At 37.9% G+C, this 17,148-nt stretch overlaps 3 protein-coding genes across 3 annotated transcripts; 1 reads left to right on the forward strand and 2 right to left on the reverse strand.

Annotated features, from left to right (window-relative positions):
- Positions 1-2,236: 2,236 nt before the first annotated feature.
- Positions 2,237-3,184, reverse strand: LOC114714421 (probable acetyltransferase NATA1-like). Its single transcript, XM_028899162.1, has one exon. The coding sequence runs from the start codon at positions 3,065-3,067 to the stop codon at positions 2,381-2,383; it is 687 nt and encodes a 228-aa protein (XP_028754995.1). The 5' UTR covers positions 3,068-3,184; the 3' UTR covers positions 2,237-2,380.
- Positions 3,185-7,652: 4,468 nt separating this feature from the next.
- On the forward strand, positions 7,653-13,263 carry LOC114714409 (uncharacterized). The gene is made up of 4 exons (XM_028899149.1): positions 7,653-9,353; positions 9,459-9,495; positions 9,608-10,036; positions 10,181-13,263. Exons 1-4 carry the CDS (start codon positions 7,653-7,655, stop codon positions 13,261-13,263), a joined length of 5,250 nt encoding a protein of 1,749 aa, XP_028754982.1.
- A 2,729-nt stretch (positions 13,264-15,992) lies between these two features.
- LOC114714410 (uncharacterized) lies at positions 15,993-16,902 on the reverse strand. The gene has a single exon (XM_028899150.1). It carries the CDS (start codon positions 16,900-16,902, stop codon positions 16,189-16,191), a length of 714 nt encoding a protein of 237 aa, XP_028754983.1. The 3' UTR covers positions 15,993-16,188.
- Between the last annotated feature and the right edge of the window lie 246 nt (positions 16,903-17,148).

Below are 17,148 nucleotides of genomic sequence, written 5' to 3' on the forward strand. Positions count from 1 at the left end.
TCACCGACAGATGTTCATTGGCAAGCACTCAAACGAATACTGAGATATTTGAAAGGGACTATTCACCTTGCTCTACATATCAAATCGAGTACTCACCTGATGCTGCAAGGATTTTCTGATGCAGACTGGGCCGTATGTCCAGACGATCGGCGGTCAATAGGAGGGTTCTGTGTCTTCCTTGGTGACTCGTTAATTTCATGGTCCGCCAAAAAGCAGCCTGTTGTTTCTCGATCCTCTGCTGAATCCGAGTACCGAGCTCTAGCGAATCTCTCAACGGAACTTGCGTGGTTTCAATCCCTCTTTGGAGAATTGGGGATCCATCTGAAACAACCCCCGATTGCGTGGTGCGATAATCTAAGTGCTGCTGCGCTAGCTTCCAATCCGGTATTTCACGCTCGATCAAAACATATCGAACTTGATGTTCATTACATCAGAGACAGAGTTATCGGACAGCAACTCTCAGTTCGGTATGTTCCCTCGTCCGATCAGATTGCTGACTTCTTCACAAAAGCCTTGTCTCATTCTCGGTTTTGGGCTTTTAGAGACAAACTCGGCCTTGTTCCTTCACCCAGGCCTAGTTTGACGGGGGATGTTAAGAATATAACAGGAAGTCCAATAAGAAAGCCCATTACGCAGGCCCATTACATTCAAGCATGTTCCTGATCTGTAAATGTGAACCTTGTATCATTCTTCTAGTATATTCCTTTGTATACGTGTCACACTACAATGTAATCTAGGGTTTTTACCCTGTCTATATATAGAACAGAATAGGGCCTTGAACAGTGCGCCCAATAAAATATTTTCTATTCCTACCACAATCTTATCTGAGAGGGTTTAGGACCTTGGTGAAAGAGATATTATTCTTTGCACCGATTCTTCCGATGCCGTCCAACTGATCAGGCATGGGGACCCTAACCTCCATGATGAATGGAAGATCATTCAAGAAATCAGGAGGATGCACGGATGGGATTGGAAAGTTGAGATGCACGTTATCAGCCGTGAGAGCAATGCCATGGCAGATGGTCCACACTCTAGCGAAATCAGCACCGAACGGTGCTATGGGATTGCAAATTCTGAGCTTCGAAGCGGTCCCATTGTGCGTGACGCCTACTGTTGTTTCTTAGTTTTTTACTGGTTTTTCGTGTTTTTTTAATTATAGTTTATCAAAAAAAAAAAGTCAGCTAATGCAAGAGTTGGTGCCTTGCAAATTAAAACATCATCTAAGTGATTCTTTAGCTATTGTAAACATGTTAAATAGGATGAAAGATGAGTATTATGTCGATTCTGCTTTGTTAAAAATTGTAAAGAAAGAATTGAGTTTTTTTAATTAGGTTAGGATACAACATGTGTACATAGAAGGCAATTGTTGTGCTGATTGTCTTGTCAATATGAGCTTTCAGCAGAGGGATGCGGTGACATTTTATGAGAAACCGTCCCAGAAGCTATCCTTATATTTGTACAGGGATATTGTGGGGATTATTTACCCACGTAAGGTTCTGAAATAATAAGATGGGCTTTAGCCCCGTAGTTTCACCAAAAACAAAATCATCTATACATATATATATATATATATATATATATAATATTTTTATTCATTATTCCCGAACCCGGCAATTATGTTTGACTGCTTGTACGCAGGCCCAGCACAATTGCTCATTTAAGAAGAACAACTAAATATATCCTCGTGTAATCAGAGGGAATTATCAATAATTAGATTGAAGCAAATTATTGGAATTAATGTTTGCTTTAAAGAAGGCTATTTTGAAAATGAACCAAGTCAGAAGCCATATATGAAGTTAAAAAAGTGTTTGGCAACTATAAAAAATACTTTTTAAAAACACATCTATCATAAGAGTATTTTTAAAATTATAATTTTGTTATATCCAAACACTCCGTGATCAGATCTCCAATTTTCGCAGTCAGCTACTGTGTAAAGTTAATCGGTTATTCTACGGACTCTGGTTCTGTCTTCTAATATCGTGAGTGTGCGTGTTTCCCCTTGTTTTTTTTTTTTTAATGTTTGGTTTGCCTTTGGTCCTAAGATGACTGACTCTGTTCTTAGTTGTTATGACCAAATTGAGGGCATTTGATTTCAGGATGAAGGTTGTGTTGAAAGCTCTAAAAGCTCCATGCTTTTGGAGGATCTCTCTGGCCCTTCTCTTCACAGGTGCCACTTCTTCTTCTCTTCCTTTTTTAAGTTTTTCTTGTTTCAAACTCGCTTCCAAGCTCCAAACACTTGAAATAAATTATGGATTTTTTTTTGGGGGGAAATACACGTTACATTAATAATAACAAACCAGTGGCCAAAGATCACAGTGAACAAACCAGAACGAAAAGAAAAATCAAAGAGCAAAGTGCAGAAATTGATGAAAAATCTCAGTCAGCAGGGGCCGTAAGCTTCGAGAGCCTCACCAGTTAACCTGCAAATCCGCCATTCCTGCAAGATCTTGGCCCCCATCTCCTCGTAAAACTTAATCGCGTTCACGTTCCAATCAAGCACTGACCACTCCACTCTCCCGTACCCCATCTCCACCGCTTGCTTCGCCACCGCCGAAAGCAGCATTTTTCCGAACCCTTTCCTTCTGTAACACTCTCTCACAAACAAATCCTCCACATAGAACCCTGGCTTAGCCAGAAACGTGGAGTAATTAGGAAAGAAGAGCACAAATCCAGCAACCACAACATCATCCCCCTCCGCTTTGAACCTCTCTCTCTCTGGATCCTCAATCGGGAGCTCCAGATTCAAGACCTGAACCTTCGGTTTGTACAAGGGATTGACGGTCGATTCCGGAAAGGGGTTGGGGGAAACTTCGAGGATGAAGATGGTGAAGGAGTGGAAGGCCTGAGAATTGAAGAGAGTGGAGGAGAGAGCGGACTCGGTGGCGGCGAATTGATGGGTTAGGTGCTCGAACACGGCCATCTGATGGACGAGCTTGTGGATGTGAGGAACGTCTGAAGGGGTGGCCAGACGTATGCGGGAGAACAGAGTGTGGCCTGCTGGCGTCGACTTCGGCAATGCCTCCACCGGCGCTGGAGTCGGCGGAGGCGGTGGTGCGGCGGCAGCCATCGGTAAAAAGATGAGTTGTTAATGTTTGTGCGTAAAGGAAGTAGCCTACCGCTTCAAGCGCGAGCACGATACTCACTGGAAAGAGATAGAAAACGGGTTGCTTACTCGCGTAGGGCATTTTATTACTGTATATTTTTTTTTTGGCCAACAAGAGCAGGCCTAATAACATATTTTTATGTTTAGTAAACTATTATAGTTAGGATGAGAAGAAGTATTATTTATAAAAAAAAAATTAGAACAACCCATTTTTCATGAATTAAGGATTAAAAACTGCACCCTCTCACAAACAACAAAAAGAGCATGGTTCTTGTCTTTACACTTGAAGAGGCATTTTAGATCTGAATTATAGACTCGTCTCGATTTAAAAAAAATTATAAATTTGTGAAATAAAATTAATTAAAATTTTATATTTAAGATTAAATTTTATCCTTAACTAGCTATTATATTTAAGAGAGGAGGTAGTAATTTTCAAACCTAGTTTTGAGAATTATATCAAACAGCAATTGATTTTGTTGCTGTTCGAAAAGTTCAACATTTGGATCCTCCAAAAAGCCAACATTAGCTCTTTAGTAGTCATTGATGCCCATAAAAAGGTATTCAATTGGAATATGTATTCTAAAATTTCCTTTCACTTTTTCATTAGTCCGCCGCCCTATTTATAGAGTTACTATTCATATTTAGAACTATGTATTTTAATTTGTGAATATTATAAAATAATCTTCTGATCTTTAATATATGAATTAATTTGAAAGCTAATATTAGTTTTATATGTAAAACTTATTTTACATGTTTATCAATTTTTTTTCAAGTTAACCTTATTAATATCCTTTCAACAATAATCAAGTAGAAGAGTAAGGAAGGAAATTAAAGAAAATGATTAAGGTGTTTTAGAAAAAACATATCATATTAACTAATTTAATTAATATTCTTAATATATTTAAATTAATTAAATAGGTCTTATATCAAGAGAAATAAAAATAAATTAAAAATTATCAATGACTAGCATTAGTAAAAGAAATGAGAATTCTCCATGTTGGATTTCAGTCCGAATTCATTCTTGACATTTTAAGTTGGATCTCCCTGTAATAAAAAAGAATTACAATCAGGTCCTAAAAGGGGGATTTAATTTTTTTTAAAGTTTATTGATGAGTGAAGAATAAGCAATGATAATAGTAAATGACAACTTTGAACTAGTCACTTGTTATAAGATTTTTTCAGTAATTAAATTTTTTTCTTAGAACCTCTTGATAATTCTCCTTATAATAAAATATATATTGTTGGATATGGTATCTATTGCAATATTATCAATTTTTAAAAAAAAGGAATATGCTGTTTGCATGAAAAAATTTTCTAAAATATGGAAGGGTAGACTTTTCTAATATATCATCACTCTAATGCTATAAACAAGGAATGCCTTCTTCAATTTTTTAGGCATATATATTTTTTTATTAAAGGCAATTTTATTTGAACAACTGTTGGGGTTAAATAAATATGAATACTTTCGTTTCAACTTTGAAACTTAGTTCATATTATTATGAATTATTAGCTCTTTTTACTAGATAAAAAAATGCCTTCCTCAATTTTTTTTATTGCCCAGAGCATCATCTCACCCAAATAGTAAGAAACCAATCTCTCATAGTACTATCAGGCGTCATAGCGGGATCGTTCCCAACAACATTTTTTCCATACACATCTTTCCAAGAGCAGCAATAGCCCAGACCGAGGTAAGTTCCCCGCCCGCTCGCTACTTTCCGACACTCCAGACACTCTCCCACCCATAGTTTCTTTTCATTTCATTTCATTTCTTGTTTTTTTTTTTTTTTGATGGAATAGTCTTCATTTCTCTACCCTGTAATTGTGTTCTTGAATTATTTTTATTGTAAGAAAATTGGACATAGGTCATAATTATAGTTGAGTCGGGATAGATCGTGATATTCATCTTTGCCTTATGCTCGTTCTTACATTAATCATGATGATAAATCGTCATATTCTGAGCAAATACTTCAATTACGGAGAGATATCATATCGTTGAAGTACAAGAGGAATTGATGCGTTTAAATGAATTATTAGACTCGACAAATAAATGCAATACTTAGGGAAGAAAAAAGAAAACGAAAATTCACCTAGGGTGAAGCATGAAATATATATTAAGGGCGTCAATGAGCAGACAAATTCCCAAATTATTCATTTTTGTTACAAAGTTTAAAAACATTATCTATAATAGATACTACCTCCGGTCCTTAATATAAGATCTTGTATGATTTTTATTTTGGTTCTAAATATAAGACCCCAATCCACTTTATCTCTCACATTTATATTTTTTTTTCCTCAAAGTAGTTCTTTTAACAATAGTAGTTCTAACCAATACATTTGATTAGTATGGATATTTTAAGAAAGACAACATATATTTATTACAAATAACAAGAAAGACAACATATATTTATTACAAATAACTAATTTAATTTCTTTCCTTAATCTTCTCAAATTAGTCAACTAGCTTTTATAATTATGATCGAAGGTAGTATTATATTTTTATTCGTTGTACCCGGCAGTTATGTTTATATGCAGGCCCAGCACAATTTCTCATTTAAAAAGAATAGCTAAATATCCTCACGTGATCAGAGAGAATGATTAATAACTAGATTGATGAACAAAATTATCGGAATTAATGTGTTTTAAAGAAGGGAAGTTATTTTGAAAATCAACCCAAGTCAGAAGCCATGTATATGAACTTAAATATCCGAGTATCTCAAATCTTCGCAGTCAGTTTCTCTGTAAGGTTAATCAGTTATTCTATGAATTTGGTTGTCTGTCTTGTAATATTGTGTGTGTGTTTAGTTTTTCTCGGTTTGCCTTTGGTCCTAAGATGACTGACTCTGCTCTTAATTGTCTGTGATGACCAGATTGAACGCATTTCAGGATGAGGTTTGTGTTGAAACTTCTAAATGCTCCAAGTTTTTCCATGATCTCTCTAGCCTTTTTCTTCACTCTCTTCATAGGTACCAGTACCACCCTTTTTTTTTCCTTGTCTGGTTGGATTGATGGTGAAAAAAGTAACTTATTTTTTATCTGACTTTTAGAAAAGTAAGATTGGGTAAAAGTTAAATTAGATAAGTTGAATTGTGTTTGGATTGTAATTTGAAAAAATTAGTTTGTAAAAGTGAGATTGGTAAAAATTGTTTAGATTATGATTGAGTAAAAGTAAGTTTAGCTGTAAAATTACCAAAATTGGTATGGTTTTTAATAAATAATGAAACATGATTAAGAATTTTTTTATATAATACAATGAATTTAAAATAATTTAATATGAAGAAATAAAATTTAATGAGTAGCTTAAATTTTAAAACCTTAGAAAAATCATAAAAAATATTTTAAATATAAAGTGAAAAAAAAAAGAAGGAAGTACATCAAGGGTCTATTTTATAATAACACATAGATTGAAGCAGTTTGAATGGGAATCGCATGACTTTTGCTTTTACCCAAAAAAAAAAATCAGTGTGGGCACGTGTTATGACTTTTGAGTACTAAAATTTAACTTTACTACTCTTTTGAACAAAAAAAGAAAAAAGAAAAAAAAAACTTTCTAATTCCCCCTACCGTTTGTCATGCATGGGGGTTGCTGGTCAGTTGACGAATGAGACCCACACGCTTATTAATGCTCATGTTCAGTCGTTGCGCGATATTTGACGCATTAAAGCCAATAAGCTCTTCAAAATAAGTTGGGAAAATCCCAGAAAAAGCCCTTGGAATATATCAAATCTCATATTGGGCCCTTAAATTTCGAAAATGACAGAATGGGTCATTGACCCAATTTGTCATTTGTGAAATTTAGGCGAATTGAAATTTTTGCCCCTGAGCAAAAGTGAGTAGTTATTCTCTAAACAAATCTAGGTAACGCTTACACTGTTCTAGTGATTACAAGATTCGTTGTAGTTAATAATAAGGTACCTGACTAATAAGATACTTGACTATGAAAAAATGAGTAGTTATTCTCTACACAAATCTAGGTAATGCTTACATTATTCTAGTGATTACAGCATTAGTTGTAGTTAATAACAAGACACCTGACTATAAAAAAGTGAATAGTTATTCGCTATACGAATCTAGGTAACACCTAAACTCTTATAGTGATTCCTTGAATCATTGTAGTGAATGAATAAATGAGGGCAAAATTGTCAATTCGCCTGAATTTCACAAATGACAGATTGGGTCAATGACCCATTTTGTCATTTTCGAAATTTAAGGACCCAATCTGGTATTTCCCATATTCCAAGGACCTTTTTTGGGATTTTCCCAAATAAGTTTGTTCTCTGGGCTTCTGTTGGAACGCACGTTCAGGAAGCAGACAAGTTATATTGGGCTTAAGCCCTTCCAAACACAAGCAACATTTTCAATCGGGTTTTTGCCCAAAATAAACTGTTTTTCACCTATTTAAGCCCAACCAAACATGCAGATTATCTTCGATCCCAAATATGAAAACTAGACGGGTAGAAATTCCAGTCTCAACGATCTCACTTTGGGAAGAGTGATAGTAGCGTTAAAAGTGTTACCGCTATTGACAGCTCATACGAGTTCTGGAGAAACTATGGCTCTCGTGCTCTCAACAAGCCTAACTTCGCCATCCTCAGACCAACCTCCTTCTAGGGAGGAAGACGACCAGGTTAACAGAAGTGCCAAAAAGATTAAAGGGGGAAATACGACGGTGAATAGCATCCAGAGTTGGCCCACCTTAAGTGACAGTTATAGAGATGCAGCAAATAAGAAGGTCTCGTTTGCTCAAAAGCTGAAAGGAGTTTCAGACACAGACAGAGGAAGGGAGACGCAGACTAAAAGCATAGAGTTAGACTCTGAGGAGGAAAAGGATGATGAGACGGAAGGATTGGAGGAGGAAGAGAATGATTTCCAAGTGATTGAGAATCCGAAGAGGAACTCTCCTACTTTTGTCTTCTCCAAAAAAATGAAGAGGAAGTTTTACAGAGCATGGAAAAGGTCTGTTATTGTCAAATTGCTGGGACGTTCGATTGGTTTCAAGGCTCTTGAAGGAAGACTCCAGACAATGTGGGCAAGAAGAGGAGTCATTTCTTTGATTGATATTGGCCATGGATTTTTCATTGTCAAACTCTCAAACAAACAGGTCTATTTGGAAGCTCTCACAGGGGGTCCCTGGATGGTGTATGACCATTATTTAACAGTTCGACCCTGGGAACCAAATTTCAAAGCTGCTACAGCTACAATTGATAAAGTGGCTGTATGGGTGCGCTTTCCAAATGTGTTCACGGAATACTATGACATAGAAGCTCTTTCTCTCATGGGTGATAGAATTGGTAAAACTTTGAAAATTGACCTCAATACTGCCTCTCATCTTAGAGGGCATTACGCTAGAGTATGCGTCCTTGTGGATCTCAGTAAGCAGCTCATGTCTGGGTTTCACTTGGATGGAGAAGACTATTATTTGCAATATGAGGGCTTACACCTTCTATGTACGAGGTGTGGAAACTATGGTCACACGGCAGAGGAATGTAAGATAAAGAGTAAGGAGCAAATGCCATCTGCGCCAGTTGATGAAAATATGGCGACCACGAGTCGTGAACAAGCAAAGGAAAAGATGAAGATGCATCAGGATGAGGATTCATGGTCGGTGGTTCAAAAACCACGCCGGCAACGAAAACAGAGAGAAAAGCAGCAGGAACAGAGTCGGAGCGCCAAACCGAATTCACGGTTTGGGATCCTAGTTGACGTGGAGGAGAGAGAACATATAGTAAATGCCGTGGAGGAGGGAGAAGCAGAACAAGAGCATAATCAAGAACGCACTACTCTGAAAAGAAATAATACGGCAAAACAGAGGAGAGGTCGTAGGAACAGTACGGGGAAAGGACAGAGTAGTGGGCATTTGGAAGACAATTATGGTGGAGGCATATCGGGAGTCAAGGTGGGAGAAAGGCAAAAGGAGACAAAAAGAGCTGATAAGAGAGCACGTGAGGAAGTAAAGGAGGGGGAAGAAGAGAAGGCACGTGAGGATTTTTGTAGAAAAGAGGATTTGATTGACCCACTGAATAGTCACAAAAAGCAACCATTATTATTAATGGGCCCAAGCCATTCTCACCTTGATAATGATCAGACCCAATTACCATCTACAAGAGTCGAATCCACTATGATGCTACCTCTTGAGGGAGTTGGTCCAGGAGACACTCGTATGGATGAGGGTATAGGGGAACCAATAGTCAATAGTGCACAAGTGGACCTTGATTTAGAAAGCCCAATGGAAATCATGAAGAGTGGACATGAGGTAACCTTGGGCTCTTTCGTCCCTGAAACCCAGTTGAATTAAATTTGGGTTTTAACCCAAAATTTTTTCTATCTCTATGGATAGCTTTATCTATTGGAATTGTAGGGGGGCTTGTGGAAAGGACCTCCTACCAAACTTGAAGGTTTTAGTGAATAATTACAAACCCAATCTGATGGTGCTAGCTGAAACACGTTGCAATGAGCCCAAAAGGTTTGATAAGTTAACAAGACTGGGCTTTAATAAAATTGTTTCAGTGCCTAGTGATGGACGCTCGGGTGGTCTTGTCATTATGTGGGATGAAGACCGAAGCCATATCAGAATTCTGGAGCAAGATCAGCAATTTTTTCACCTAAGCTGGGAATACAATCAACGAAAATTATTCTTGACAGCTGTCTACGCAGTACCGCACTCAAACCATAGGCAAGCTCTATGGAATAAATTGAAGCTTCTCTCACTCAACTTATCAGAACCGTGGATCGTTTGTGGCGATTTCAACGATATCCTCAACAGTGATGAGAGGTTAGGGGGTGCTGGTGTAAATCAAGGGCGGCTAAACTGGTTCAAGAACCAGATTGATGACTGCAGCTTATCTGATTTGGGAGCCGTGGGACCAAGATTCACTTGGAAAGGTCCGATTATTCAAGGATACAGGAGGCTCTTTGAAAGATTGGACCGCGGGTTAGGTAACTCTTCTTTTCTCTTAAATTTCCCACACAGTGTTGTTCGAAATTTACCAAGAACAAAGTTTTCGGATCATAACCCCCTTCTAGTCTCCTTTAATGTTAATCGCAATACTGCCCTCAACTCTCGTCCCTTCCGTTTTGAAGTGATGTGGATGACTCATGAGGATTTTCAAAAATTCTTGAGCACTAGTTGGAGCAATCCAGGTGACCTTGAAACCAAACTTCAACAGTTTTCTATAGCTGCTGCATCTTGGAATCGTGATGTTTTTGGAATGGTTGAGAAAAGGAAGAGAAGAATTATGGCAAGATTGGAGGGAATCCAGAAATCAAATTCATACCCTTACTCATCCTTTTTGCAAAACTTGGAGATGGAACTGCAAACAGAATTAGAAGCTGTATTAACTCAAGAAGAGCTAAAATGGTTTCAAAAATCTCGTGGAGAGTGGGTCAATAAAGGAGATCGCAATACTCGGTTTTACCATTTGAAGACGACAATTACCAGAAGAAGGAATCGTATAGTTGCTTTAAAGGATAGCAACAATGATTGGGTTTCCAACGACAAAGACCTTACTGTTATGGTGGTTGATTTTTTCAAAAAGCTCTTCACGGAAGAAAATCAGGTTCATTCTAGTCTTGATACCTCTAATTGTTTCCCATATCTGGATGATTTTAATTACTCTAAGCTTGCTCAATTACCAAGTGAGGATGAGATTAAGAAAGCAATGTTTTCTATGGGCCCTTATAAAGCCCCTGGAGTAGATGGATTTCCTCCAATATTTTTTCAAGCCAATTGGAGAACAATTGGAATTGAAGTTTGCAGATTTGTTCGAGGTTTTTTTGATGGATCTGTCTCAATCAAGGAAGCAAACAAAACTCTAATTTCTCTGATTCCCAAGTGTGCAACCCCTGAATACGTCACTCATTTCCGTCCTATTTCACTATGTACTGTGCATTATAAATGTGTGACAAAAATTCTGACTTACAGGCTAAAAAGTATCCTTGATCGTGTTATATCTCCATTTCAAACAAGTTTCATCCCAGGGAGACATATACAAGACAATATTATCATCGGGCAAGAAATCCTTCACCAAATGGATAAAGCTAGGGGCAAGAGAGGATGGGTTGCAATGAAGATTGATTTAGAAAAAGCCTATGACCGCATGTCTTGGGCTTTTATACACCAAACTTTACTCCTAGCGGGATTACAGGGCCGTATCTGCGAGCTTATTATGGACTGCATAACTTCTGTCTCAGTTAATGTGCTGTGGAATGGCTCAAAGACAGAATTCTCTTGCACTCAAAGAGGGCTTAGACAAGGTGACCCAATATCACCTTACATCTTTGTCCTATGCATGGATCGTTTGTCTCATCTTATATCTGATATGGTAGAAGAGGGACGGTGGAGACCTATAGGGCTTACCCGAGAGGGACCTTTTATATCCCACTTGATGTTCGCAGATGATCTTTTATTTTTTGGAGAAGCTACCAAACAGCAGGTGCAATGCATGCTTGATTGCCTTAATTCATTCTGTTCTGCTTCAGGAGAAAAGGTGAATTTGGGAAAATCTTCTATTTTCTTTTCCCGTAATGTCAAGCCCCAAGTAAGAAGTAGCCTTCGTAACATTTCAGGAATGAAAAATGTAAACGATATTGAAGTATATCTTGGAATGCCAATGACAAGGAGTAGGAGAACTACAGAGAAATTCAGATATATTGTGGAAAAAGTGAAGGACAAACTAGCTACTTGGAAAATGAACTGTCTTTCGCTTGCAGGAAGAATTACACTGGCAAAATCAGTGTTAAGCACAATTCCATTGTACCCAATGCAAGTAGCAAAACTACCTGTAACCATTTGCAATGAAGTTGAAAAGTTACAGAGGGGATTCATATGGGATGACTTACAAGAAAGGAAAGCTCATCCAATAGGGTGGGATAAGATCTGTTTACCGAAGAATGTTGGTGGCTTAGGCTTCAGGAAACTTTCTTCCATGAACAAGGCATGTGGTGTGAAAATAGCTTGGAAGTTGAAGAGTGAAAGTACTAGGCTCTGGGCTGATGTCCTGAGACATAAATATATATATTCCAGGACTGGATGTGAATGGGAGGCAAAAGCTACAGACTCTAGACTATGGCACTTTATATGTCAACAACAGCAAATTTTAAACCAAGGCATTTGCTGGCAAATTCGTAATGGCTGCACTGTTAAATTCTTTACTGATGCTTGGCTGAAACCTTTCTTTTTCCTTAAGGATGTTTGTATGAGGCATGTTTCTGATATAGAACTAGAATCTGTGGTGGCTACATGGGTTTCAAATGGACAGTGGGACTACAATCGTTTGAGTAGCATTCTTCCTCCTGATATTATTAATATGCTTATTGCAAAATGTCCTCCTAATGAGGTATTGGGGGATGATATCTTAATATGGGGAGGAAATAATTCTGGACAATTCAAAATTAAAGATGCTTATTGGATGATTGAAGACAAAGGAAACTCACCTATTTCCCGTGTCTTTGATGTTATATGGAAGTGGAAGGGGGTGGAAAGAATTAGAGTCTTCCTTTGGCTCATGGTACAGGATAGGCTTCCTACAAATGAGAGACGCAGCAGATGGAGTTTAACCAGTCCCAATTGTCCATGGTGTTGCGATTCTGTCGAGACTATTACTCATATATTGCGGGATTGCAGATATGCAAAACAGCTATGGGAGGAGTTGGTTCATCCTAGATGGAAAAGGCATTTCTTCTCAAAGAATCTCACTGAATGGGTTCATTTTAATCTTAAAAAAGAGATTGGCTTGAATGAGGAAGCATCATGGTCACAGTTATGGGGAGTTGCTACTTGGAAGCTATGGAACTGGTGCAATCTTCATGCCTTCCAACCAGGTTTTATCAAACCTGAAGATCCAATGAGAGTGATTCTAAATTTATACAAGAGTTATACTTTTGAGCCCACTGTTTATCCTATCAATAGTTTTGGTGCAGTAACTTATCCCATTAAATGGAGGAGACCGGGAGAGGATTGGATAAAATGCAATGTGGATGGGGCTGTTAATACTATTTCTGGACAAGCAGCTTGTGGAGGTGTTCTACGGAATAGCCAAGGAGAATGGATAGCTGGATTCTCTAAATATCTGGGGAAATGCTCAGCTATAGAAGCAGAGGAGTGGGCTATTCTATCCGGTATGAACATTGCATGGGATCTGGGGGCTACGGAAGATCATTGTTGAATCTGATTCTAAGGAGTTGATTGAGAGGATCATCAAACACCCAGTTGAAAGAGGGAACTTCTCTTCGGTTTGGACTTTGATTGTCGAGATGAGGAAAAGGAACTGGAGTATACAGTTTCAATATACACCAAGAGATACCAACAAAGTTGCTGATAGGCTTGCGAAGGATGGCCTCAGTAGGGTACACGGTTTTGTTTTTATTGATACGGTCCCAGACTCGCTGAGGGCCCTCGTGCACCGAGATTATATGGGATCTCTATCCCCTCATGTGTAGTTTTTCTTTGTAATGGGCTAAGCCCTCCTCTTTACCAAAAAAAAAAAAATATATGAAAACTAGACAGCCTGTTTATTTTGGTTTTAAATGTAAAACTTTAATTTATGTTGCCTTCCAAGTTTACAAGTTTTTGTCCAAAATATTCTCACTGATTGTGCTTAATAAGGGAGCTCTCAATCAATGAGTAATTCTGAAGAGAATAATTTAGAAAAATCTGTACATATTTATTATAAATAACTAATTTAATTTATTTTTTAAAGTATTTGTAAATTAGTTTTCTAGCTTTATATGGAGGGCAAAGAGAAAACTGACACAAGTTAAACCCTTCTTATAATTATATTCCCCTAAAGCCAATCTCATGCTTGTAGATTGAAATGAACTTGATCATTAGGTGTTGTAAATTTTATCAACTTCATTTGTTTCAAACGCAGTGAGAAGCTTAACACGCAAGGAAGAAGCTGAAATTACACGAACAATGACAAAAGGAATAGAATCATCCAACACAAACACAACCATTACCATCCCTCAAAGGCTTCTGCAATCATCAGGTACATATGAGATATGCTATTGCTTTTGGTTTTTCAGATACAAAAAAAAAAAAAAAGGTTGTATGTAACGATTGAGTTCTCAATTAATGCCTTGTTTCAGATTTTAACGATGGCATGAAGCACTTAGGTACAAGCTGCTCTAAGCAGGACAGAGAGATTCATCAAGAACAAGTATCTCCTCGTTCAAATGGAATTCCAGTGTACTTAGTCAAAATAACCAACATGGGTGCATCAGGTTGCAGCGTCTGCACGATCCACCGTCGTTGTGGCTGGTTCAGTTCTGCTACGTTGGTGAACCTCAGGGTGCTCAGAAGGCTTCATTTTGACGATTGCTTTGTGAATAATGGTCGCCCCATTGGCCCTGGAACTTCCATTTTCTTTCATTATGCAAATACCTATCCCTACCGTCTTTCTGTTTCATGAGTTGTTTGTGATCATCCCTGATCTTTGGCATTCAGATCCTGGCCTCCTTTAGGAAATGTTTAGCATAGGTGAGTTCAATTGAAGCTGCAACGTTAGTTTTCTTTAAAGTTAATTACTACTACTATACGATTGTCTCTATGCATATTCTTATCAAGTGTTGAACTTTATGCCCGTGTTCGAATTCCATTGCTTGCACTTAGCAACAAGAACATCAGTACATCACAAAATGAAGATAAAATGCCACATGCTAGCATTCTGAAACAGGGGATCCCCTAGCTAAGCGTCCATGCTTTGTCCCAAAATACTGATTATTTATAGATTTTTAGTTAACAATAATGTCTTTTGTTGTAACTATCATTACGTTTAGGTTAACTAGATCTCAGAGGTTGTTAGTTAATCATTCATGAGATATGAGTTGTATGCTTATCAATCAAATCAATATTTTCAGGCCTAAACTTGAGACCTCAGATTAAAGTAATACGACTCTTTTATTAATTGAGCACGTGCTTGATGGTTAATAAGAACGTCTTTTCTTAATATTAATCATATTATTTTGACTCTCTTGGATTCTTTTTACTCCCCCTTTTGTCAACTGACGTACAGAAACTACTTTCTGTTAACATACTTGTACAATGTGCATTAACCTCAGACTGTGTTGGTATTTTCTGCGATCACGTAGGCAGTCCATGCATGCGTATCTCTTCGGAGTGATAAACACAATTGAAACAAACATTCTGAAGTAATGATTTAACTTATTAATTAGTTGTGAACAAGTTCGAACCTGCGCTCTTTTGTGCACTGCGAAAGGGGTGAGGAAGATGCAACGTTTTTTTTTTTTTTGGTCCAAAAAGGAAGATGCAACGTTTAATTAAGCACCCGTGCTGTAACATTCTTAATTCCCTTGACCCTATTCACAGTCTTCTAGATTGATATTAAGTGCAATATTTGGTATGAGGAACATTGATTTGAGTTTTCCAAATATTCGAAGAGTTTCATTCTTAAGAATAAGTCCTGATGAGGAACACATATCTGTTTCAGAGGAATATGGAACAGGCCGTTTAGGTACAGCCTGCTCTAAGAACGACTTAGAGGCTCGGCAAGAACAAGCATCCCCACTTCCCAATGGGATTCCTGTTTGTTAGGTAAAAATATTGAACGTATGTGCATCAAATTTCAGAATCTCTAATATCATCGTTCATTGGGGGTGGTTCAGTTCTGCCACTCTAATTAACCCCAGAGTGTTTAAAAGGCTCCCCTATGACGCTTGCCTTGTGAAAGCTGGTCATTCCATTGGCGTTGGAAGACCTATTTTCTTTCAGCATTCAAAGACCTCGAATAACCTTTTTCTTTTTCATCCTTCGTCTACACTCATGCCTGATGAGGCATGATTACGTGGGCTGTAACCATGTTGTGTTAATAATTTAAACAAGTGTGTGTGTGTGTGTCTTTACTTTGTCATCTTATTATGAAGGTCTTAGTATTGCGTTTGCAATGATGAATTCCATTGTTTTTTAGCAACAAGGAAATTCATACAGCACGAGATGAGGGTAAAATGATCATATAATCACATTCTAAACAGAGAATATGCCTAAAATACATTAGTTTGGCGCCAAAAGACCAGACTGAAATTAGCTAAGCAGTTCATGTACCAGGAGGTGAACTGGCAAGAATTGCAGCAATTCAATATCCATAGTCGTAGCTAAAGTCAGTCACACCGACCATGGCAGAAAGCACTTGAGAAACAAGATAGATGCTGCCCCCAAAAATAGCAAGAACGAGAATTGCAGAAATGGGGTTCTTCAACAACTCCACGATTGGCTGGAAAATGGTGTAAATAGCGCCTGTGCTGACGGTAAGAGCGTAGAGAGCGTATCTCCTAACGTTATCCCAAAATTCCTCCATTAATGGACCTTCAGGACCCAAAGCTAAGGCCTTTTCGCCATCGATTCCAATTAGAACCAGAAAAATCCCCAGAGAAACAGCCCCCACCGTGAGAAATCTGGAATTTGAATGCCCATTTTCGGGAACTTGAAGCTTTTTCGATAAGATTTGGTCTCTGGGTGAAACATCCAGAGTTGGATGTTTTTTGACAGGAATTAAAGCTTTAGAGGTCGGTTTGTGCTGGGAGAAGTCCCCATGCGATGCTATTTTGATGGGTTTGAGAAAAAATGGATGCTTTGAAGAGGAAGAAGTGGGAGTGGAGGTCCTGAGAATGTAGAGTTGTGATCTGAGGCTGAAGATCTTCATCTTCTTGGTGTTCTCCTCGTGTTCTGTTCTTACGATAAGGATTTTGCAGCATCCGTCGTAGGCGGATGGCGTGGACACTGACCAGTGGCTATACCAATTTATCTTATCTTTGCTCGCATCTTGCATCCAACTTTTATCCTCTTGCATATTTCCGCGTCGCGGCTTTTTTTTTTTTTTTGGTTGCCAACCGATGCCGCACCTTTTCTTTCAACAAAAGTAAGTCCTTGCATTCTATGAAATATGAAAAATATAACTGTCATTTATTCATATCTCAATTCTCTTCCGTAATGTTGAAAACTCAGATTTCGTAACATACATTACATTAAAAGAGTTATTTTTTTTTATTAACAAACTATTGATTAAGATGATAAGTGATTTCACTCCCTAAAAAGA

The sequence above is a fragment of the Neltuma alba genome, unplaced genomic scaffold (genome assembly GCF_004799145.2).
Source record: "Neltuma alba isolate B1F8T4 unplaced genomic scaffold, ASM479914v2 tig00011501_pilon, whole genome shotgun sequence".
NCBI classification, from domain to species: Eukaryota; Viridiplantae; Streptophyta; class Magnoliopsida; order Fabales; family Fabaceae; genus Neltuma; species Neltuma alba.